This window comes from Natrix helvetica (genome assembly GCF_964273705.1).
Source record: "Natrix helvetica genome assembly, chromosome: 1".
Lineage (NCBI taxonomy): Eukaryota > Metazoa > Chordata > Lepidosauria > Squamata > Natricidae > Natrix > Natrix helvetica.
Window position 1 is genome coordinate 260,521,789 of NC_138548.1, and position 24,678 is coordinate 260,546,466.

General features: G+C 42.7%; 1 protein-coding gene across 1 annotated transcript; it reads left to right on the top strand.

Annotated features, from left to right (window-relative positions):
• Nucleotides 1-78: 78 nt before the first annotated feature.
• MAN2B1 (mannosidase alpha class 2B member 1) lies at nt 79-23,481 on the top strand. The gene is made up of 24 exons (XM_081938943.1): nt 79-315; nt 5,975-6,077; nt 7,177-7,350; nt 9,330-9,523; nt 9,713-9,845; nt 11,296-11,438; nt 11,825-11,941; nt 12,236-12,318; nt 13,391-13,511; nt 13,600-13,678; nt 14,287-14,396; nt 15,008-15,115; nt 15,354-15,470; nt 16,237-16,449; nt 16,751-16,848; nt 17,031-17,148; nt 18,791-18,909; nt 18,992-19,093; nt 19,770-19,857; nt 20,089-20,169; nt 20,939-21,154; nt 21,677-21,826; nt 22,293-22,395; nt 22,951-23,481. Exons 1-24 carry the CDS (start codon nt 193-195, stop codon nt 23,049-23,051), a joined length of 2,994 nt encoding a protein of 997 aa, XP_081795069.1. The 5' UTR covers nt 79-192; the 3' UTR covers nt 23,052-23,481.
• The last annotated feature ends 1,197 nt before the right edge of the window (nt 23,482-24,678 follow it).

Consider the following 24,678-nt stretch of genomic DNA (forward strand, 5'->3'; position numbering starts at 1 on the left):
TACAATAGCAGACGCCCCTAGCGTCCGTCAGCCAATTAAAACCGGCAGGCGAGTCCCGTACGGCACGCAAATTCTAACTTGGAAAAGGAGTCCCGCCCCAAGCGGTTCCTTTTGGTTTCAGTTTGAGCCACACGCCCCACCCAGGAGGCATATAGGAAGCGCTGAGCTGCTTGTCACGTGAGCTCTGGTCATATGATCGCTGCAGTGAGCGTGAGCTGTTGGAAAGGAGTCGGGGCGATGGGGTTTCCCGTAGCTTTGGTGTTTTTCCTTGGGGGAGCGGTGCTGCGGGGATCTGCGGTCAGATGCGGCTATCAGGTAAGGATTCGGTGGAAACTGGGGGGAAATCGGTTAAAAGTCTGTTGTCAAAAGTCTGAGCTGATAAATAATGGGGTGGGGTAGTGGGTAGCTGCATAGATAAGGTTCGGTATAATTTAGAATAAAAAGATGGGACTCTGATATGGAGCGCAAGATCAGAGAAATAGTCGGTAATGTTCCTCAGGACACAACAGAAGAATTAATTCAAAGTTAAGGATCTGCATATTAGAGCTGTATAATATACCCCCATCTTAGGAAGGAATAACAATTTGAAAGAATGCAACAGTGCAACGTGTGGGAGATAAAGAAACATGTAATAACATGTACTTAGAAATAAATAGGAAATTACAAGATTTGGCAACAAGAAGACAAGCAGCAGAAACCACAAGCAGTGACAAAGAATAGAATAATAGAATAGAATAGAATAGAATTGAGTTCTTTATTGGCCAAGTGTGATTGGACACACAAGGAATTTGTCTTTGATGTATATGCTCTCAGTGTACATAAGGAGAATAAAATACATTGCTCAAGAATAAAAAATACAACACTTCGTGATAGTCAAGGTTACTAATAAGCTATCAAATCATATTAAGAAACAAATAAAAACAAAATAAATTGAAAGATACAAACAATATGGTTATAGTAATAAGTTGGAAGAGCTAGATACTAATAAGGAAGAGAAGAATAATAGTAATATAGTCTTAGTAAATTATTTGACAGTGCTGTGGGAATTAGTTGTTAAGCTGAGTGATTGCATTCAGGGAAAAACTGTCCTTGTGTCTAGTTGTTCTGGTGCGCAGTGCCCTATTGTGTCGTTTTGAGGGCAGGAGTTGAAACAATTTGTGTCCAGAATGTGAGGGGTCTGTAAATATTTTCACAGCCCTTTTTTTTATTCATGCATTTTACAGGTGCTCAATGGAAGGCAGTTTGAAAGCAATTGTTTTTTCTGCAGTTCTAATTATCCATTGAAGTCTGTGTTTGTCTTGTTTTTGTTCAAGTCTATGCTTGTCTTGTGAAAAGGACAGCTTAAAGCTTAAGCAAAATATACCGGTAACTCTATATGACCAGAATGACACGTAAACCCAGTAATCAGCAGAAGTAGCCTGCAGTACTGCACTCTTAACCACTGCGCCACCATGGCTCAAATCATTAGGGTTCCTTCCTTTTGCATAACAATTCATTGAGAATAAAAGTTTGCTTTCTTTCTCAAGTAGACAGAAGTGCATGGTTCAGATTTGGCTGTCAAATTGTCCTTTTGGAACTGTCCCCAACAAAGCCTACCTAAATAAAGCTTGAAAGTTCCACCAAGGTATCTCTGAATATTCAGTGCCTTTCTTGAATATAGAGCTTTCCTCAAAACAGAACTGAAGTGCTCTTCATCCAGCCTTGACGTCACATTAAAAACTATACTGGCCTGAAATTGGCTGTCTCATTGCCGATCCCTATTCCACCTTTTTTTCCTTTATTCAAATGGCTATACTCACCTAACATCCCTCCAAGATAATGATTTTACACATTCAGCTAAGGGAGACAAGGATTCCTAAAGGAGATGAAGAGAAAGCAAGATTATGGGGACGTGGCATTAAAAAAAAAATCTTTGGCACATGTCTATAGATAGGTGCAAACAGGGAAAGCCCATAGTTTCGCCACAAGTTTGCGTTTCAGTGCCATATATGTTGGAAGCTATTGTCATATTTTGTGGCAGTAAATAATGAGATTGGGGGGGTATATGCATGCATGCAGGCATGACTAAAAAGAAGTGGCAGCGTGATATTGTCTCCCAATTCTATTTCCAGAATTTTTCTGATGAAATCTGCTAACCTCTTTATTCTTTCCTTATTATGTAAGTTGTCTAGATGATTAAGGATCCCTATAGCTATACCACAGTGACTTGTGGAAGGAGTTGCAAATTTCAGTGGACCAAAGAATGATATCCAGTGGTGAAATTATTTTTTTTTACTACCGGTTCTGTGGGCATGGCTTGGTGGGCATGGCAGGGGAAGGCTACTGCAAAATCTCCATTCCCATCCCACTCTGGGGAGAGCCAAAGGTGGTATTTGCTGGTTCTCCGAACTACTCAAAAATTCCGCTACCAGTTCTCCAGAACCTGTCAGAACCTGCTGAATTTCATCCCAGATGATATCCCTTAGAAAGGGAGAGGTAGTCATTTTTTCAATAAAACTTTGCTGCTTTGTTTTTCTCTTTCCATATGCTTCTCTTAATCTGTAGATCTGACAATTTCATTCTAGGCAACAAATCCTTTTAATCTCCAGGTTCTGAGAAACTGCTTTATTGAAGGTCACCTGGCTTGTTTACTGCATTCTGGCTTAGAGTTCACCTGCATCTGGTTATCTATTTTTCATGTTCCTGTCCTTGACACATCCTGAGTCTTTTGCTACCATCCGCAAAGGAGGTCATAAACTAGACTTTCCCATCTGATGATCTCTAGTATGTTACCGTGTTTCCTGAAAATACGACCTACCCTGAAAACAAGCCCTAGTCCAATTTCACGCCTGTGCCTAATATAAGCCCCACCCAAAAATAAGCCCTGCTTAAGCCCCATCCATCCTCTGGTTGTACAAGGTAGGGAGCAGCACAGGTGTAAAAGTCAGGTTGGGGGTGGGGGTGGTGGAGTTGCCCCACACTCCCCGCACACACTTACCTTAGGACTGCCACAGCCAGGCCTCCCATTCCCCAACACCTGTCACGTTGCTGCCCGGCTTCTGCAGCCGGATGCCACAAGGCTTGTAGTGCTGGTGCTGGTGCTTGCAGCAGGATGCTGCAAGGTTCGTTGCTCTGGTCACTGCTCTTGCATGCAATGGCACAACACACCACACAGTATCCTGCCACGAGCAGCAGCAGCGCAACAAGGTTCACGCTGTCCTGCCACAAGTGGCTCCACCAGCACGAAGAACCTCTCAGAGTTCTGCCATGAACAGTGGTGTGACAGGTATCTGGGCATGGGAAGCATGGTTGCGGTGGTCCTAAGGTAAGCGGGCAAGACATCCCCTGAAAATAAAACCTGGTGCTTATTTTGGGGCCTAAAAGAAGACTGGGTCTTATTTTGGGGGAAACACGGTAGTACTACAATTTCCAGAATTCACAACCAAACTTGAGGGTGGCACTTGCTTGGGAAAATCTCATGTGCAACAGATAAAAAGGCATTTTGGCAAATTGTTCACAATGGGAATTTTGTGCTAGCTTGACATTTCCCAATCTGATGCTCTCAGGTTGTATTGCAGTCACTCTCATAATCTCTAGCAGCATAACCAATGCTGGCGGGGGATGTTGGAGGTTATGGTCAGTCCCATCTGGAGAGCACCTGATTTGGAAAGCTGAAATTAACTCCAGCCGAACTCTGTGTTCTTGTCAAAGCCAGCTTGCATTTCAGCAGCAACAGCACAGGCCATTGTGGAAGCCTTGAGTTTTTGAGTTTCCTTATTGCCCCTGGAAATCTAATAGCATTTTGTGGTCTTCAGCTGAAGCAGTGGAAACCTTGAGCAACCATAATAGGGAGTTAGAAGCATTGATAAATACCAAGAAATGGGTGCCTTATTTATCTTTGGGCTCCATGTTGTTTGGAGCTGTCCAGTGTATTATTAGATAAGCTGTGCCAAGAACATTTGGGGCAGTTTTTTTCCTCTTCCTCATCCAGATACATTATAAGTCGTAGGTCAAATTGTAGAAAATGCTTGATTTGTGGCAGACAGACTTGGAGTTCAGAAGGATCAGTTTAAGCCTGATGCCACCAGCAGTCCAGATGGCCTATACATCAGTTAGGATTGAATGGTCTTAAGTAAAAATTGGTAATACATTTCAATCTCCTTTCCCTTTGAATGCCCTATGCCTTCTCTCCCACCACACTTCCTCCTGCCTATCACTATAATTATCATTTCCTCTATGTAAGTTCCCCTTAGCTCTCCTCTCCCAGTCAGCCTAGATGTGTCAGCAATATATCTCGTGTTTAGTCACACTTCACTCTTCCAACTTCATACCAACACTTGTACAACCTTTGATTGACTTCTTAGAGGTCAACGTATCATCTTTCCAATGTGCCTACATCTAGTTTACTGTGTCCTTGTTTCCTCTTAATTTCCAGCACCTGGCTTCAAACTCTTTTTTGCCACCACCTTCTCTACTCTCTGCCTTTCCCTCAGAGAGGAGGACCAGTCTTCCTTCTTTCTCACCTCTTTTCCAGGAACTTTTCCATTTCTCTAGAGCTGTGATGGTGAATCTATGGCACACGTGCCACAGGTGGCACACGGAGCCATTTCTCAGAGCACACGAGGCAATGCCCTTTCAGCTGGCCAATGCACATGCACACGCTGGCCAGCTGACTTTGGCCTTCTTTTGAGGCTGTTTTTCGCCCTCTGGAGGCTTCCCTGAAGCCTCCAAAGCTTCCAAGGCAAACCGGAAGTTCGACAATGGACTTCCGGTTTGCTCATAGGACCATTTTTTGCCCTCCTAAAGGCCTCTGAAGGCTCTGGAGGTCGATAATCGGCCCTACGGACAAACCAGAAGTCACCATTCTCGAATGTCTGGGTTCCCCATATGGCCATTTTTTGCCCTCCGGAGGCTTCAGGGAAGCTCCAGAGGCCTCCAGAGGGCCTCGGGGGGTGGGGAGGCTGTTTTCACCCTCCCCAAGTTCCTAGAAAGCTTCTGGAGCTGGGGAAGGCGAAAAAACCATGGCAAAAGCAAGGGGGGGGGTCACTGATCATGCGCACATGCACTGGGGAGGGCACATAGCATTATAAGTGTGGCACACCAGCGCACGATCCGCCTCTGCTGCCCCCGCTTTTGGCACGGCAGCCAAAAAAGGTTTGCCATCGCTGCTCTAGAGTTTTACAAATACCTCCAGGACAAAGCCGGAATGAAAGCAGTCTTCCTCTAGGAAACTCACCTGGTATTTTCTATGGTTGGTACCATTTATAAATTTCCATTTCTTCAACCATGCTTCTTTCTTTCTCTTCATTCCTTTTTGCTTTCAATGCCTGCTTATTTCTATTTTTTTTTCTTCCACTTACCTGTCTCATCTTTCTCCTTTTAACCAGAGCATCCTAATATCTATTCTGTCACCATACTGTTGCCATCTCCACTCAATAAATCTTAACTGCAGACAGCTGGATGGAGAAAGATTTAACAATTGGCATCCTGCATAGGGCACATAACCCTCAACTTGCAGTCTCTCCAGGAAGCAACTCCCCTGATGAGGTATAACTTCTACAGGTTTCGTCTGCCTTCTCCTCTGTCTTCTGCCTGTCCAGTTGAATCTCCTCTCCCCCCTTCACTCTTTCTGTCCAAATCCCAATTTATTTCTCTACCAACTCTCCTTTGTCTCATCTTACAATCTCATCACAGTTTGCCATAATACAATAGCCAAAATAATAGTAAATGATTTCCCATTTAGGACAATACCAGAACTGTTGTCTGGGGGGTTGGGAAGTCCAAAGAGCATCATAAAATATGGCAGTCACCAATTACTTCTTTCCTTTTTCCAGAGGAACCTTATGGATGCAGTGACCAGGAATTGAGCTCAACTCAAATGCATCTTTACTATTTAGTTTTTATGACTGCTTCCTTGGGGAGGGCCACGGTCTTGCAGGGTTTCACTTCCTCCTTTCAGCTCAAATGTTTCTTGTTTTTCCCTTCCTCTTATTAGTCCTGCCCAGTGACAAAACCTGACATGCTCAATGTTCACCTTATCCCTCACACACATGACGATGTGGGTTGGCTGAAGACAGTGGACCAGTACTTCTTTGGAGGTGAGTTGAAGCTGCCTTATGAACCAGCAGGAGGCACCTTGTAGCAAGATCTAGCAAAGCCCTGGAAAGGAAAAGAAGGTTTTGTGGTTTAAATTAGTGCCAGCCCTTCCTGCTGTGCCTTGGAATTTGGTGCTGAAGTTGTAACTGCTGATCAAATCCAGTAAAAATTGCATCTACAAATTGCCTTCCCTGTTTAAAGTAAGCAAATGATCCTAAAGGAACTGAAGATCTTCAAATATTTTGGTCTTCAGCTTCCATTCGCGAGCTGCTGTAAAAGGTAGTAGACATTATGAGATGTCTTAATTCTGTGTTTGAAGAAAATACTAGTCTGAAAGAAGCAAAACTTGATTTGTTTTATCAGCTGCCTTAAAAAATAAAAGTAATTCCTAGCAGATAACAACTCTAGCTGTTTTGTGTACTATTTTCTATTTAATCTTTTACAGCAGTTTGCAATGTCACTCCAATACTCTTTTCTCAATCGACATCAGGAGACCAAGGTTCAAAAATCAGGAGCATCTCCAAGACTATGTGGAGAATTCATGATTGAGGGGCATTTTTAACCAGGAGGGGCTTGAGCTTTTAGCTATAAGGGCAGCCAAGCCACTGGCTCTCTGCTGCAGTCTCCTGCCCAGCTCTATTTCCCAGTTTCCCTTTCCTGGACACGTATTATCTTTCAGCAAAATCACTGAGGCCTTGGCTCCTCCAGACGGCAGGATCCTGTGTGGGTGAGCTTTTCACTCTGCCTTCCAAGGCAAGAACAGAGTCATGGAAACAGAAAGTTTCCAACAACACATATTGTCCTTTAGTCACAGGCAATGGTAATGTACAGAGTCCCAGGTAGGAATATTTAGCAGCTTTTCTGAAGGTCAGGTCTTTGCAGAGATAATTTCATGAAATTCTCATTGCCAGCCAGCAAGGCCAGTTATTGTGTTGATTGGGACTGCGAAGCAGCACAAGGCCAGGAAGGTGGCTTCGTGGCTGATGGTGGGTGGAGGTGCAGGTGCAATGAAGCCAGGCTTTCTTTCAGAAACGGGAAATACTGTACACCTGTGATTGTGACAAGTGAAGACCCAGCCTTCCTCTGCTTCTTGCCTCGCAGTACGCAATGACATCCAACATGCCGGGGTGCAGTACATCCTTGACTCTGTCATTCCTCAACTGCTGGCTGACCCCAGCAAGCGTTTCATCTATGTGGAAGTGGTATTCTTTGCTCGCTGGTGGGGGCTGCAAACGGAAGCCATGCGCCAGGCTGTGCGGCAGCTGGTTGCAGAAGGTGAGCAAGAGGGACTGAGCACTTGTTCAATCAGTTGTTGGCTTCCCTGAGTCACATGTGACATGGGCCCATGTATCACAAGAAGGATGTCTTGGGCAGAATCAGGGAACTAAAGGGAATACCAGAGGACCCCCACCAATGTTCCCTCTAATTTTTTTTCAGTGTGTGCGGAAAAGTATAGTGTTTGAGCGGCATATTTTCATGCCTGAGCACCTGATTTTTTTTAGTCATAATTGCCATCAGAGCAGATGTTGGGGAGGGGGGGCAAAGAGGTAAAGGGTCCCCTCCCTCTCCCTCAGACCCCCAGGAAGGAAGGGAGGGAGAGGGAAAGGAAAGGAAATGGGAAAGAAGAAAAAGAAAGGAAAAGAGAAGAAAGGAAAAAGGAAAGGAAATGGAAAAGAATTAAAGGAAGAAAGGAAAGGAAATGGAAAAGAATTAAAGGAAAAAAGGAAAGGAAAGGAAATGGGAAAGAAGAAAGGAAAGGAAAAGAGAAAGGAAAGGAAAAAGAAAGGAAAGGAAAAAAGAAAGGAAAGGAAAAAGTGAAATTAGTGAATTAATTAATTACATAGTGAAATTAACACCAACTGTAGCATCTCTGTCTAGTTGTATTTTTCTTTAACAAACAAACAAAAATCAAGCAGGGTGATAGATTGCAGAACAGCTTTCAGAAGTGAGCGTCTTATCTGAGCAATATGAAGACCTTTTCTTGAGCTTTACTTCAGGAAATCAGAAGAAAGAATAATCACTATGTAGTGAGCAGACTAACCCGATTAGTTCACTTCCAAAAACTACAGGAAAAACATGATATTATAGAAAAACACAAAAAAGTTCTGTTTTTTGGGCAGCAATCTGCTGTGCAAGTCACTCAGTAGTGCTTCATTAGCACTTCCTCAGTTACCCTGCATTAAAAAAAAAAGCTAGCAGAAAGCCCTAACATTAGCTGACTTAGACTAGCAACATCAAAAGGGCTCTGAAAAAAAAATCCAAAGAGATGAGGATTCTGCTTCCATCATTAAAGAGAGCTGTCAATTTACAATTATCAAAAACAAGATACCATTTATTTGGCCTCTGCACCAATCCATCCTCAAACTTTTGCCCCATATTCATGAGAAGTAGAAATCACAGGATGAAAGGTATGGGACTTGAGTTTATTTATTAGATTTTTATCCCACCTTTATTACTTCATAGGTAACTCAAGAAAGTGAACATACATAAATACTTGGGTATGGAGAAAGGAAGGGAAGTGGAAAAGAAAGAAAGGAAAAAGGAAAGGAAAGGAGAAAGAAAAGCAAAAGAGAAAGAGAAAGAAAAGGAGAAGATAAAGGAAAGGAAAAGGAAAAGCAAAGGAAGATAGAAGAAGGACAGAAAGGGAAAAGGAAAGAGTGGAATGGTACTGCTCAAAAACCAAGTCTCAAGATCCTGTGGACCCCTTTGGCTCAGGCAGTCCAATTCCCCACTGCTTCCCTCTCTCTGCAAAGCGAAGGGATCTCAGAATGGCTGCCTAGCTGAGAATGGGGCTTCAGACGCAATGCCTGAGAAACCCCGGATGTGCAGGGAAATGCAGGCTACAACCAGCGAATTGCGTTTTCCCAGGAACCAAAGAAGCCCTAGAGGACCAATGAGAATTCTCCCTTCTGTAACGTCATTGGTCTCCGGGTAGAGTCTTCCTTGAGTTGACCAATCACCAGATGGAGGAGAGAGTTCAGTGCAGAGAGAGGAGGGGGGGGGATATTTTCAGTAATATTTTAAGACGTTAAAAAACACTGCACACAGTTTGAAACTTCTGTACGGTGTTTTCTTATGTGCGCGGCCGCGCAGGTGCGCAGCTTAGAGGGAACAATGATCCCCACCCCACCCCTGGGGATTATACCAATACAATGACAAGCTGAAAGTTTCTGCGGCTTTGCAGTGTAGGTTTCTAGTTCTGCCATATTTTGATCATTTTTGTTTTTCTTTCTGTGTTTCTCACTCCTTGATAGGCCGCCTGGAGTTTGTGAACGGTGGTTGGTGCATGAACGATGAGGCAACGGTGCATTACAGTGCTGTCATTGATCAGATGAGTCTCGGGCTCCAGTTCCTGAAAGAGACGTTTGGAGAATGTGGCCGACCCCGCGTAGCCTGGCACATTGATCCTTTTGGGCACAGTCGGGAGCAGGCTTCTCTCTTTGCTCAGGTCTTGCAAACTTCTACAGTTGCCAGAATTTTTAACTCTTATCCTCTCCCCCTTTCATTCCAAGTGTGTGAATATGTAAAACTGCTGTAAATTATCAATCATCCTATGTGTTGGGATCTCCCAGTTCATTTAATATCCCCTTCTCCGAGTTCAGGTTACTTATATTCCCTCACTTGCCATTCTCCTCAGATGGGCTATGATGGTTTCTTCTTGGGCCGTATCGATTACCAGGATAAATTCCAACGGGAGTCACTGCGTGAAATGGAGCAGTTGTGGCGTGCAAGCAGAAACCTGGATCCACCTGCGGCTGATCTCTTCACTGGTGAGCACGGTTGACCTGGAAGAGATCTGGAAATGTAGAAGACTTAAGCTGCAACCTTGCCAATGTAATTAGCTGCCCATTCAATTAAGAAACAGCACCATCAACAACCTGGTGCTCTGCAGATATTTTTGCTCACATATCTTGCCTACCAAGGCAACAATTGATGGGCATTTGGGAAATGGCCATAAATTTTGGCCGAGGACTTGGTTGCCTACCAGGGCATATACATTAATTGATTTCAGTGGCTCAAGTAACAGAACTGTATGTGAATTGACAGTGTCAATTTTATACATGTCCTAATGGACCTGAGCATAGGTTAGCATGACTCCTGTGTGCATTATTGCCTGGGTTGCATCAGTTTTTGAAGGGAAGATCATCTATATGGAAGAAATGCATATAGGCATGTGAAAAAGTAAGACATATAAGTATATGCCCCATGCTGTCTTTGGTTTTTTACCAAATATATCTTCTGATTATATGGCCAAAACTTTTATCTTGTTTGACCAGAGTACATTTGTCCAGATGTTCTGGTCTGTTGGTCATGTGATAAACTTCTGGGGTTCTTAACTTCTTTCTGTGCCTTTCATTCTGCTCTTGCGCTGAACCATCTGGAGAACTAGGACCTCAGCAAGTGGACAGTTGTAGGCAGTCTTCACTTCTTGATGATCTTCTGGATAATGGAATGATTGGTGTTCAATTGGTGGGTGATCTTCATAGGCATCTCTAATCTTTTTTCCAAAGGCCTCTGAGCGCTGTTTTGCTCAAGATCTAGTTGGATCATGCAACTTCAACAGCAAAGAGCAAACCAGTCTAAATATCTGAGGCTTAAGTAAAGCAGGTTCCTCCCAGATCCTCTCTAACAATGCTCTGATCATTTGCGCCTGATCTGATGTATATGGTTCTAGGTTTAGGAATTTGGAGTATTGATAAAATTATGGGCATACTTATTTTTTCCACATTCAAAATTATGTTTATTATAAAATGGACTACAAAGCATAAATATTGTAGTACATATTCGTTATTTTACATTCCCTTTATATATCAGTCTTGTTGAAATGAAGATCAAATATATTTATGTTGAACTATGTTGAAAGAAAAATGGAGATGTACTTACTGTTTCACATCCTGCACATGATAGCTGTATTCCCCAATCTGAAGCATTCCAGATGTGCTGTGTTGAAATTTTCCCATAGGATCTGATTTCTTTTCCAACTGTTGGTAGATGGAGGAGGGGTTCATCAAAAGCATGTGACTGCATCAGCTGTAACCCCTGATTGTGGGTCATACTGGCCTAGGATTATAGCAGTACAGTCTCACTCATCTGAAGGAAATCAAGTTGGTGTAGGATATTGGTCCTTTGCTGCCTCATTATTGTGTTTTTAAAATTGGGGCATGGAAGTTGATTCCTAGAATGTAACTTTCCCCTCTCATTTCTCCTGTCTCTTGATAGGTATCCTGCCAAATGGTTATAACCCCCCTGTGACTCTCTGCTGGGATCAGATCTGCTCTGACAATCCTATTGTGGACGATGACAGTGATGAGAACAATGTGGAAAATATAGTGGCCTATTTTCTGGGAACTGCAGCTACCCAGGTGAAAACAAGGGGCAGTATCAGGGAAGATATCCATATTTGGGAGTAAAACTAAGCTACATGTGAACTCTTGATCATTTCTAAAGATGTTATTAATTGAGAAGTGGCCATATATTATAGCAAAGTACTGAATGCTGAATCAAGGTATTTCCACTAGATCAGATGGCTACTATAAGCTCACTAGGAAACCTTAAGCTATCTGCCATTCCTTGTTTCCTCCTCATCACATCTGCAATAATGATTTTTCCCCCCTAGATTCTTAGGCACTAGAGGCTTTTGAGCATCACTCTGCTTGTTGTATATGTTACTAACAATATTCCTGGGGATAGGAGGGAAGTGGCTATGTGACAAATAGACCTGCTTACTACTTTTCAATGTTCTCTTCAGGCCAAACACTATCGCACAAACCACATTGTCATGACAATGGGATCTGATTTCCAGTATGAGAACGCCCTGCTGTGGTACAAGAACATGGACAAGTTGATCTATCATGTTAATGCCCAGGTACCCTGGGGTGGGGTATCTGCCTGTATTTTTGGAAAGAGATATCTTACCTAACACGAGGCCTCAGAGTTCGAGGCCTCCGCTAATTTAGATGGGAAGGAATACAAGAGAGTCAGGCCTTCTGAGGGATGTTGAGGCACAAGTTGGAACCACACCAGTTTCTGTCTCTGGTTGATGTAGTTCACAGAGAGGCATACAAAAAGATGCCCAGATATTTGGGGGGGAGGTGTTGATAAATTTGCCAAGAGGAAATGCAAATAAACATGTTTCTTTCCTTGGAATATGATCTTCCAGCAACTGAAGGGCAGCCATGTCAACGTATTCTATTCAACACCAAGCTGCTATCTTTGGGAGCTGAACAAAGCCAACATGACATGGTGAGAGGACTGAGGCAGGCTGGCTGGTAGGCTGGCTAGTATTCAGAGCTGTTCATTGCAGTAGGGTTGTTTTCAGAGGTGCTGTCTTTGCCACTCTCTTACCTGAGCAGGTGCTTAATTTGGATCCTTCCGTTAAGCTATCCTCTCAATGTTAGCAAAAGAACCTGGGATTGCTAAATGGTAAGAACAGATGTTTGATGGGCCCAGCAGGCAGCCTTAGCAGCTGAGAGGCATTTCTACTTAGTTTCATTCAACCTCCTGTGTTTCTTATGAACTGTCGTGCTTGATCTCCTGATCTATTATGCTTCCTCTTTGCCTTGGCCATGTTGGAACTGTGAAATCATAGCACTTCTGACAAAACAGCAGGAAAGTTTAGTAGTCCCCTTGAAGGCAAACTCTTGGTTTGTCCCTACTTCAGGCATTTTCAGAGGAGGAGGGGGTTGAAGAAAGACTAATTTTCCTGCAACTGTCATGAAATAATCAGGAAGTGGAAATCCTTTGTCACAGATTGAATCTTCCCTACAGATCTAGAAGTTAGATTAAGGACAGGTAGCCTAATCCCCCTTTGATTTAGGACCACCGTTTACCAAAGTAGCTCCTGCTAATGGCAATGCTTTTAGATTTTGGGAATAATAACTGAAATCTTAAAATATTTGAAAGGTAAAAGTTGCCTACTTTTACTCTAGATCTGGGTTAATCTGCATATCTTTGGCTTGGTTAAAAAAAAAACCTTCTAGTTCCACAGGGTACACATGAAAGAGAGTAAAATCAGTTTCTGCATCCATATAATTTTATTTACCCATCCAATGTCATCCTAATAATTATTAATTTCCATATCACAAAAGGGAAAAATAATACTAAGAAGCACATTATGTCTCTCAAACTTTTTTTTCTGTCCTAAGTATCAAGATAAAAAAAAACATCAGTGAAGATGGATTTCACTCAGGTGATGTTGCTGCTTGTTTAGTATAGTATAGCCTTTATTGACATTGTACATCATTCTGAAACTAGGAGAAGGTTGACATTCCACATCCAAAAATGGATTTTGGTTAACCAATCTTATTTTGAACAGGTCTATGAAATACGATGACTTCTTCCCATATGCCGATGGTCCCCATCAGTTCTGGACAGGCTACTTCACCAGCCGACCAGCTTTGAAACGCTATGAACGCCTGAGTAACAACTTCCTGCAAGTTGGTAACCTTCATGTTTTCGAAATAAAATGTATCCTGGTGCTTTGTGGTTCTCTGATTCAGTGTTTCTTTTTTTCTTTTTTTGCAGATCTGCAACCAGTTGGAAGTGCTAGTTGGCACAAAAGCAAACTTCGGGCCTTACGGCAACGCTAATAGTTCTGTGCTGCGTATGTATGTGTGCTCCTTGAGAGTTGACTGGGGCTTTCACCTTGAGATTTTATTAAGAGAGTGACTGGTGGCAGTTTGCCATGAGAACCATCAGATCAATTAGGAAGAGATGTTCTGGCCAATGGCACCTTGGTTAGAGGTACAAGCCAAGAATAAAAACAGTAGCCATTCGGACAGCACCATAATCTCTAAAGGTAAAGGTAAAGGTTCCCCTTGCACATACTGTATGTGCTAGTCATTCCCAACTCTAGGGGGCGGTGCTCATCTCCATTTCAAAGCTGAAGAGCCAGCTCTGTCCGAAGACCTCTCCATGGTCATGTGGCCGGCATGACTCAACGGCAAAAGCGCACGGAATGCTGTTACCTTCCCACCAAAGGTGGTTCCTATTTTTCTACTTGCATTTTTCACGTGCTTTCGAACTGCTAGGTTGGCAGAAGCTGCGACAAGTAACAGGAGTTCACTCTGTTATGCGGAGCTAGGGATTCGAACTGCCAACCTTTCTAATCGACATGCTCAAATTCTTAGCCACTGAGCCACCGTGTCCCCTATATAGTTTCTAGGGACCTCATAATTTTACTGTGTGATACCTGTGGTCTTTTTCTTATAGGCCAGGCTATGGCAGTCGCTCAGCATCATGATGCAGTGAGTGGCACAGCAAAGCAGCATGTGACCAATGACTATGCCAAACAGTTGTCTATTGGTTGGGATACCTGCCAGGTTTGTGCATGAACCAGCAACACACACCCCCTCCCAGCTATTTCTCTCCCACCACATATGTATGGGCACAAGCATCACTGCAGCTCTTGGACAACATGATACAAAAAGAAGGAAAAGCACTTTCTCTGGCTGCAAAGATGTTGCTTGATTTTCACATGTGGTAACAGCAAGGGGTGAGATCCTTTGACTGATTTGGGGCATATATACATAGCCCCACTGCATTCCCTTTATTGTGGTAGCCACCGAATGTTGCTTAAAGGAGTCTTCCTCTTTTCTTTCATGTTCTTCCATCCTGTAATCTTGCCATGGGATCTTCCTATATGCAATTGATTCCAAAGGGGGCATATTTCTGAGATATCACAGCTGTTTTTGGCAGTGGACATTTACTTGGTTTTTGTTGCCTAACTTTGCCCATGATGACCTAGAGGGAAATGCGAAAGCCACTTTTAGTTTTCTTCTTGTCAATGTTTGCTTTACTCTTAAAGTGGCTTTGAATCCAAGACTTTGCATAAGACTTTCATTGATTCTCCTCCAGTGGTGCTTCTATACACTCACAACTTTCTGGCAGGAGTAGAGAACTTAACCGCTGTTTTTTTCCCCCTGACTTGCAGATTGTGATGAATAATGCCCTTGCCAATCTTCTTGGCAGCACAGAAAACTTCATCTATTGCACCTACCTCAACATCAGTGCCTGCCCACTAACCGAAGCTACCTCAGCTGTAAGGGACCATCCATTTTCTCATCTTTCATTTTGTGCAAGGCTTGAAATCTGGAGCCTCCCAGGTCACTCCTCTGCTTGGGTTCTAGAGAGCATGGAGCTGATAAATTGGGATGGTATATAAGTTATATAATGGTATATATGTTCTGTTAAATAAACAAATAAATAAATAACCAGGCTCCTTAGCATCTGCTGTTAGGTCTTCCTTTGCTCAACATATTTCTTCACTACCTTTGCAGTTCAGAGTGATCATCTATAACCCTCTGGCCCGTTCTGTGGATTGGCATGTCCGACTGCCTGTGAACGGAAACCATTATTCGGTTGTAGCTCCTGACGGTCAGAATATTTTGAATGAGGTAAGAGGTGTTGGTTTGGAGAGCTTTAGGCATTACTGTGAATTCCGGTGGGCCATCCTCCTAATCCCCAGGCGTTGCATGGAAGCCACTAACAAAGGTCAATTAGTGGAACTCTTTAAGGCTCCACAAGAAAATATTTATGAGTCAATGGCTTGCTCATCATCACAGTGTCTTTAGTGTCTTAGTCATTTATCTGTTAAAATGGTTACACAACTAGCCCTGATTTATTAAAATGTTTATCAACAAGCCCTGGTGGCACAGTGGTTAGAATGCAGTATTGCAGGCGAACTCTGCCCACTGACAGGAATTCAATTCTGATCGGCTCAAGGTTGAGTCAGTCTTTCACCCTTCCAAGGTCAGTAAAATTAGGACTCAGATTATTGGGGACAATGCGCTGAAGTTGCAACTGCGCAGAGAGTGCTGTATTTGTGTCAGAAGCACCTACAAAACTAACTGATCAATTGAGAATATTAATTTTTATGGGTTAGACAAAGTCTTGCCTGCATCCTTTTCTGTGCTGGTTAAAGTGTTAATCTAGCTTTGTGTAAATTAAAGCCTTGGAGAAAGTCTTGTAATATCCTTGAGAGACCCAGGCTCCTATTGCTCCAGGAAGTGAAAGGAAATGCATGCCAAATTATTCTGCTCTGAACAAGGTTGGGGTGAGTGGGAGAGTTTATTCTGCTGGGTTAACCCTGAATTGTTGATAATCAATTTCTTATCAATTTATCTTATAAAAAAAAACCCAATCTTACTTTTTCCTTGCCAGATCATCCCTGTATCAAGTTTCACCCGTGCCGTGCGGCATAACCACGGCAGTGCCATCAATGAACTGGTATTCCAGGCATCTCTCCCACCATTAGGCTACAGAACCTATTCCGTTTCCCGGTTGTCTGGCAGGGATTCAGCACGTCCCAGGCTGCTGAAAAGGCTGCGTCCTCAGCAGGCTGCAGACCATTTTATACCATTGATTGAGAATGAGGTACAGGCTGATCTCCCCTTTTTCATTTGGTTGGTGTATTTTTCCTCTACTAGGTAAGTGAGGCTGAAACAGTTCTTAAAGTAAAATCAAGAGAGATACCAAAAATTATCTTATCAAATATTAGATCGTGAATAAAAAGAGATGCTCAAAATGTTCCTATTCTAGAGATAAGAAAGTGGCAAAAAAAAGTTTTGAAAATGAACTTCCTGGATCCTCATTTGCTGCCATTCAGACTAAAAATCTAAACAGCTGTTCCTGATGGTGCCTCTGATATAGTATTTTTGGTATGTTTCTGCTCCAGCATCTGCAAGTTCTATTTGACCCCAACACAGGACTGATGAAGGAGATCCGAAATTTGGACAAGAACATCTCCTTACCGCTTTCCCAAAGCTTCCTCTGGTGGGTCGGATTACTTTGTGCTTGGACAAGTGAATGCTTTGCTTCCTACGGTGGCTAGTGGCAGATGAATTTTTAGGATGGCTTGGCATTCTTTATCCTCTGCTGGGATTAGTTAATGAGTTCTTGTTCTGCTATTGTAGACATGATGGCCTTCATGTCCTTCTCTTGGCTTACTTCTCCAGGTATAATGCCAGTGTTGGAAATGCAGCATATTCACAAGCGTCTGGAGCCTACATCTTCCGTCCTGACACCTCCAAGGCTTTCCCCATTGCCCAGAAAGTTGGTGTATATCAAATAAAGGTAGGAAAAGCTCAGAGACATCTGCTCCAAATTGATCTGTTTGCCCAGTGATCCAGGAGGTTAAGTCCTGCTGAGGATCCCATCCCCAAGAGTTTTGACCTGCATTGATTCTGTGGTTGGTATTTATCATAGGAGCTACCATCAACCACTGCTATGAAGCAGCTGCCTCTGCTGAGTTTCTATAGAACTATAGAAATATAGCTCTGATAGAATATTTGGAGAGTATTTTGCTGGTCTGTGACTGTAATAAAGATTAATGGATTGGTTGGGAGTGATAAATTCAGACTTGCCTTTGATGGGTTGTACCCAAATACATTATTGCGTTTTTTTAGTGCTTGCCACTCAAAGCCAATTGCAATGGAGCAACGTAAAAAAAAAAAAAAAAAAAAAAATTACCTAGTTACTTGCTTAGTGGAAAGAGCACAATTACTAGAATAACTTCTCCAGATAAATTAGATTCCCCATCCCTAAAGAGCAGGGATGGCAGTCATAAAAGACTTAGAACTCTCAACATATAGCCTCCATGGATTATTTGTATTTTCAAACCATATTCCATAAATCCAGATTCCATAAGCCAGATTCTGGGAGATAGGCAGCTATAGCAATTTGCTAATATTAATTTGCTAACCTGAGTTCCTAATAAGCTAAAGAACACGACATAAACCGGTAGGCATCATATTCTGCAAGCAAAACTTGGCTTCTTCATGCTAAAGCTTTGCAAGGATTGCCATACCGTTGCTCCCGCAAAAACTGTCTTGCCTTGTTTGAGAATCTAAAGTAATATTTGTCGTAGACTGAGGGGATGGCAGAAACATTTTATGGGCAGGGCAATACTATAATTTGCCACTATTGCAATACTATAATTTGGAGGGATTGGAGCACAGATGTATGCTTGTTTACATTAGAGAGCCTTTTGTTGATTTTTACGCCCTCTGCAATCTAATCTGATCAGCGCTCAGTGCTGTCCTACCTCAAGATGTTAAGAAGAAAAAGAGGGGATGCCAGAAAGAAAGTGGCCGATGTCTCATTTGCCCATCTTAGCAGAGTGGGGCTCTCAACAGTTTTCACTTGAAAGAATGTCCTTTTTGGCAGGCAAAGGGTTGCTAGCCCCGACATTATGGGTTTTAAAAAAGAGAGGTTAAATGTTTGCTGTGCTGTTTGGGTCCATTTTTATGAGTGGAGTCTTGTGGGAATTGCTTTTCTTTTTTATTTCTTTTTCATATTTAAGAACTGCTCATCTCCCTCACAGAGGGAGCTTTTGGCCTTTGATGCGTTTATCATTTCCAACAAATGCCACCTCTGCTGGAGGAATTGAGTTTACCAAAGCTTAATAAAAAACCAGCTTTTGTTTTTTAATGATTAGTCGGAAAGGAGAATTTTCATGTTTCAGGAGCTGAGGTGTCTAACAGTAGTAATCTGATTTCTTACTAAAATATTTTCTTAAAGCTCCTCTCATTGCCAGAAGGTGGCACCCGTTGTATGATTTGTAGCCTTTGAGTTTAAAGGAACCGTAAGCACTCTTTAATATGCCTAGTATTTCTTTGCGCGTGAAGCTGCTCTCAACTCACTTGGGCCTTTCTACTACCAAAAGGGAATCCATACTTTTGAAGCCAAGTGAGAATCATATGTCTCTCTTTGGCAGACTCAAGTGGTGCAAGAGCTGTACCAGAAATTCTCTAATTGGTGTTCCCAAGTGGTGCGCCTCTATGCTGGGCAGCCATATGTTGAACTGGAATGGACAGTGGGACCCATTCCTATACAGTAAGTATCAGGACATGGTTGGGAGGCTGGAGAGCTTTGTTGACCTTTACCACAAGATTCTGGCTTCCATGCTTTGCCCTAGGGATCAGTATGGCAAGGAGATAATCAGCCACTTTGAGACAAATCTGCAGACTGGAGGCCTTTTTTACACAGACTCCAATGGGCGCGAGATCCTGGAGAGAAGGTATGGGGTTAGGAACTGGAAGATTCACCTTTGACCTGCAGCCAGTCCTTTGACCTGCAGCCAGCACTATACAGTGGCTTATAGTACAAACTGTTACCTAGACATTTCTGGTTTTGAAATGCTTGGCCACAACATATTCAGTAACCCTAAGCAAAATATTAGACTTCACTGTTTCTTTATTTACTGTCCAATCCTGTACGAACAAATGAAAGTGTATAAAGAGTCACTGGCTTACTCTACAGCAGCCTTCCCCAAAATGTTGGAATCCAGTCACGTTGCAAGTACTGCTACCAGCATGGCTTAGAAAACTGTAATGTAGCTTTCCATTCTGGATACCCTTTGGGTCTCTGGACTTCAACTCTCCCAATTCTCGGCAATGACCCTATATGAGTTGAAATCCATGGGTAGGGAGAGTACCTAGGCCGGGCAAGGCTCATAACAATGGCTGAGTTTATCCAACAAGCCAAACTAAAATTGGAAAGATAATTTGTAGGAGCTAAAATACCAATCATGGCCTTACTAAGCACCCTTTTTTTTCATTTTGCTGTGACCTTCCTCACTGTCTCTCACTTCCATTTATAAAAGCTGGGGAGGGGGGTGCACCTTGATTTTTGCAAGGTTCAGCCAGATGAAGGTAATCGGGAAGTTAATTTGCTCTCTTTCATTCCCCGAGAAGGCGTGATTCCAGGGTCACATGGAATCTGAGCCAGACTGAGCCAGTGGCAGGCAACTACTACCCTGTGAATACTCGTATCTACATCAAGGTAACAATATCCCATGGTTCCTGGCAGCGTTGGTTGTTCTTGGTCTCTCTATAGGACTACCTGACCACACAAGCATAATAATGGAATAATATGGGTAGGCTTTTGTCTAATGTAGGTTGAATCCTTCAGTGATGGGATCACTTGTAATTCTGCAGCATCTCTGTAGAGTGAGGTTTGTTCATGCATGGAACCAGGACTGTGCAAGCTTTTTGCCTTTTTTTCCCATTTCAGGACCAGAAGACCCAGCTAACAGTGCTAACAGATCGCTCACAGGGTGGCAGTAGCCTTACTGATGGCTCTCTTGAACTTATGGTAAGTATAGCAGGTTGGTAGAGCAACAGAGAGGACAGGTACTTTCTGTAATTGCTTCCAGTTACAACTGTGGGAGCCAACTTCTCTCCTTGATACTTGGGGAAGCTGAGCATCTCATCTAAAATGTTAGTCCCCAAAGAAGAAGAATCACAGTTTCAATAGATCAGGGGTGTCAAACTCAAGGCCGGCCCATGTGGTGCTTAGATCTGGCACACAGAGCCACCCTAGAAACAGTGAAGGACCGTCCCACAGTGCCTCTGTGAGCAAAAACGGAGCTCAGGAGGGCCGCGGAAGGCCCTCCCGAGGTCCGTTTGGTTGCAGGAAGTCATTGCCGCCAAAAACGGAGCTCCGGAGCCATTTTCACTGGCAGAGTGCTTGGGCCACCACAGCCGCCTCTAACACGAGTGACATTGAGCTCCCACCACCACAACCCAGATGTGGCCCTCAATGATATCAAATTTGATACCCCTACAATACATAAAAGAACATAAGACTAGGAAATTGAGGTAAAGGAAATCAGCAGCCAAAGTAGTGAGAAATCTACAACCAGAAGAAAAACTTGCATGTGAAACTGTAGCAAGACTAGTGGTTAAAAGAGTTGGTGTAGTCAGTTACTTATGTTTTAGGAGTTACTTGTTCTTCGGCATCTTCAAAAGACATACTGTATCCCTCCCACAGCACCAGGCATTTTAAGGCATTAACAAATTGAATTCTAGTGCTTGTCTTGTCATTTTTCTGCTTTCAACTTTCGGGTGTGTGTTGCTTTCAGGTACATCGAAGGCTGCTACATGATGACAACCGGGGTGTACAAGAGCCATTACTGGAATTTGGTGAATATCACAATGGACTAGTGGTGCGAGGTCGTCACCTTGTATTCTTAGACACAGTGGAGTCATCAGCCGAGAAGCACCGTCTGTGGGCCCAGCAAGAGTACATGGCGCCACAGGTGGTGCTGACACCAGATAGTCACGACATTGTCAAAGAGGTGCGGGAAAGAAAAAAGACAAGCAGTATTCAAATTTCCCACGTCTTATTTATGAGTAGTCAAAGTATTTTTGAAACAAATGATGGATGGTATTTCTAAGATTATTTTAATTTCGTGAGGTTTGGAATGCAAAGCATTCCAAGGAGGACATTTGAGCACTTTTCTGCAATGGTTTAAAAGTAGTGGCACCTTTTCCAAGGCCTATGCGGCAGCTGCCATGTATGGTTGCACAATCTAAGGCAAATACATGGCTGTGTTAAAAGAATTTTGGACAGGTGCTGCCTGCATCCTTCCAAATTCCAAAGCTCCATTAGTTTTTAAGTGTAAGTTTAACTTTTTAAGCCAATCATCCTCTCTTGCTTTTCATAATTTGCAGGTCGTTTAGTACCCAATGGCATTCCTTTTGTTGTGTTGAATGTTTATATTTTATAGGTCAGTTACATTATCCAACATTGTGGCTTTTCAGGGATAGTAATCGGACAGTAGGTTTGTTAGTCCAATACTTTCTCTCTCAATCCTCAGTTCTCTGCTCTCCGGCATGCCCTTCCTTTGAATGTACACTTGCTGACATTGGCCCAGTGGGAGCCTGATGCTGTTCTCATCCGTCTAGAGCACCAGTTTGAATATGGGGAGGTGGTCAATAGCTCCTTGCCTGCTACTATTAACTTGCTGGTAGGTTTCTTATTAGAGAGAATCAAATCAGTAAAGCCGTGAACTGTTCTCTGTCATTTAGCTCAGGTAAACTACCATTAAAGTGGGTAATTTCTTAAACTTCAGTATCCTGTACTTAGCTTTTTAACTGAATTTCACCAAACCTATCAGGTAGGGAAGCATTAGTATCTCTATCCTGCAAATAATAGTCACAATTGCTTGTGGTTTCCATCGCCCAGTTGAGATCTGAATGAGGGATTTTCCTTGCTAGTATCTCACTTTTTAATTAGATTTACAGAGCACGCAGGATATATACAGGAGAGAAGTTTGAGATGATGCTAGTTGAAGAGCAGAACAGAAAAACAGGATTTAGTTGGGTGGGTCAGGAGGATGAAGAGAACCTGATCAGAATGAGTCTAGCATTGAGTGTCAACTGGAAGCAACATCCCAATCTAGATTCTTAAGTCTGTTTTTTCCACTTGGTCAGAATTTGTTCTCTTCCTTCAACATCGTCTCTGTGCAAGAGGTGAACTTGTCGGCAAACCAGAAGCGGGAGAATGTGAGCAGACTCACCTGGCAGTCAACTCAAGGTGAGGGTTGAAGCGGAATTGCAGATCTGTCCATACAGTAGTTTCTATTGCAGGGGTGTCAAACTCACCGCGTCATGTTGCCATCACGTGACGCTTTGTGACATGACGCATCCGGCCCACAGGCTGCCAGTTTGATATATATCCTGCTCTATTGCTTCGGGGAAACTGGTACTTTCATTCGTTTTTTATCGTAATTTATTAAGCGTAATTGAGTTGCACTGAAAGCTACTCCAAGGGACCTGCTCTAAGATATCTTTCTATAACCTGCAATTAGTGTTACATAGGCTATCTTGCTTCAAAGTATATGTCTGGCAGCTTTTCCAGAGCCCAAGTGGCCTCCCTAGCCTACCCACAAAGCCTGCATTTTGTATGGCTGGGCAAGAGTTGGCCATTAACTGTCAGCTAATTCCAACAATTACAGCTCTTGGAATGAACTTTTCTGGCAGGAATAATACTGTGAATCCCATTGTCTCTCAATAACTGTTGCCTTTCTTGTTCCTTCTAAATGTTACAATGGTATTCTATCACTGTTTCTCATCCTCCTCCTATCCACAGGGATGGCAGCGGAACGACGATCAGGCACTGGCCTAGACCCGGCACACATTGAATTATCCCCCATGCAGATCCGAACCTTCCTGGTACAGATCAGGTACTAAGGCAGGCAAGGCAAGAGATGTGAGGAAAAATTCAGCCTGCCTTTTGGTCCGAGAAGTATTGTCTCAAGGAGCAGCAGGACACTGGAGCTTCCCCTCTCCTTCCCCCAGGAACCTGCACAAGAGAGAGGAAGTGGTTCCTCTTTGAAGCAGGCATTGTCTTGTTCTGCGAACAGAGGATGCCCTTCAGCTGCTTTTAATGCCAGAATGGTATGGGTAGTAGGACTATCTTCAGAAATTGTCCTGATTTTTTTTCCCAAATGAAAAACGAGATCACTGTTAAAAGACCACACTGGTCCAGCCTTCATGTCCTCAAAGCACACCCATAAGAAACAAGAATTGACCGTCCTTACAGAGGGTTTTGAAAGTGCTACAATATTTGGATTGCCTTAAGTATGATCATCTTTCTAATAAATCTCTTAAATACATATAACTATTTTGCATATTACTTCTGTATTTCTTCCTGTTAAAAGTAATTAAGGCACCAGACTAGAAGCCAGGTGACTTGAGTCCTAGCTTCAGCTTGGCCATGAATGAAAGCTAGGTGATTTGGGGCCAGTCAGTCTCACTGTCCGCCTTCCTCTCAGGGTTGTTGTGATGGACAAATAGGAAGAAGGAATCTTAGATGCTTGTTGCCTTGCGCTCTTTATAAAAATAATACAGGCGGGATAATAAATAAACCAATAAACGCAAGACCTTGCAGAGCTCATCAGGTGCCACTAGCATGGACAATATGTTTTACTATGAAATAAGTTATATATTCTGGAAAATAAGCCTATCCTTGATAAATCACTAACTTAGGTTTGTTTTATAATGCCTTATTCAACTTTGGTTCACATCAATGACATCTCAGTATTAAGCTGAGACTTGCATTAAACTGCTTGCACCAATTTTCAGAAAAAATGCATATGTAGATATTTTGGAAGTACTTTTATCTAGGTAATTTGTTACTTATAAATAATAATTGTAGCTCGGGGATGAAATGAAGTGTCTTGGTGCTCTGAGCTCGGTTGTTTTCTTGCAGACATTTATTACCTAAACTTGATAACATCAACAGTGCTAGTCAGATGATGTTACCTGGTTTGGGCTAATGAAATGTCTGTAAGAAAATAACCGAATTCAGAGAGCACCAAGGACATTTAACTTGCTACTTCATTGTAGCTTTATTGGGAAATGTATTATCAGTTTGAAAATAGCAGTGAATAGGCTCATATAAATGGGGAGGAGGGATTGTGGGACTCCTATCCTCACATTTTGGCCAGAACTATATATATGATGAAAGAAAACCATATAGCCTGAAGTATATTTCTGCCAATCACAGGAAGCTGCCTTACACCAAGTCGTATCACTGCTCAGTCTTAACCAGTATTACTAATCTTGCCTGCCAATATATATATAAAAAGTTTCACATAAAAATGCCTCAGCCCTGGGGTTTTCTGCATGCAGGCTGGTGCAGATAGAAGTGTTTTTTTTTTTAAGTGGAAAGACGACCATATGTAAATTTGTTCTCTGCTGTTCTACTTGAAGCTGAACTGGTTCTTCGATATTGTTAATCCACGCCCTACGAAAATGCTAACGAATCAAAATGACAATTCTTATCAGTATTAAACAATCACAAATCCAAGCATCA

What these genes read in the sequence shown, in the direction of transcription:
- MAN2B1 (XM_081938943.1), top strand. Translation starts at nt 193, where the DNA reads ATGATCGCTGCAGTGAGCGTGAGCTGTTGGAAAGGAGTCGGGGCGATG. An exon ending in ATGGCTCTCTTGAACTTATG is followed by an intron (nt 20,170 to 20,938) that starts GTAAGTATAGCA and finishes TGTTGCTTTCAG; the next exon opens with GTACATCGAAGGCTGCTACA. An exon ending in GTCACGACATTGTCAAAGAG is followed by an intron (nt 21,155 to 21,676) that starts GTGCGGGAAAGA and finishes CTCAATCCTCAG; the next exon opens with TTCTCTGCTCTCCGGCATGC.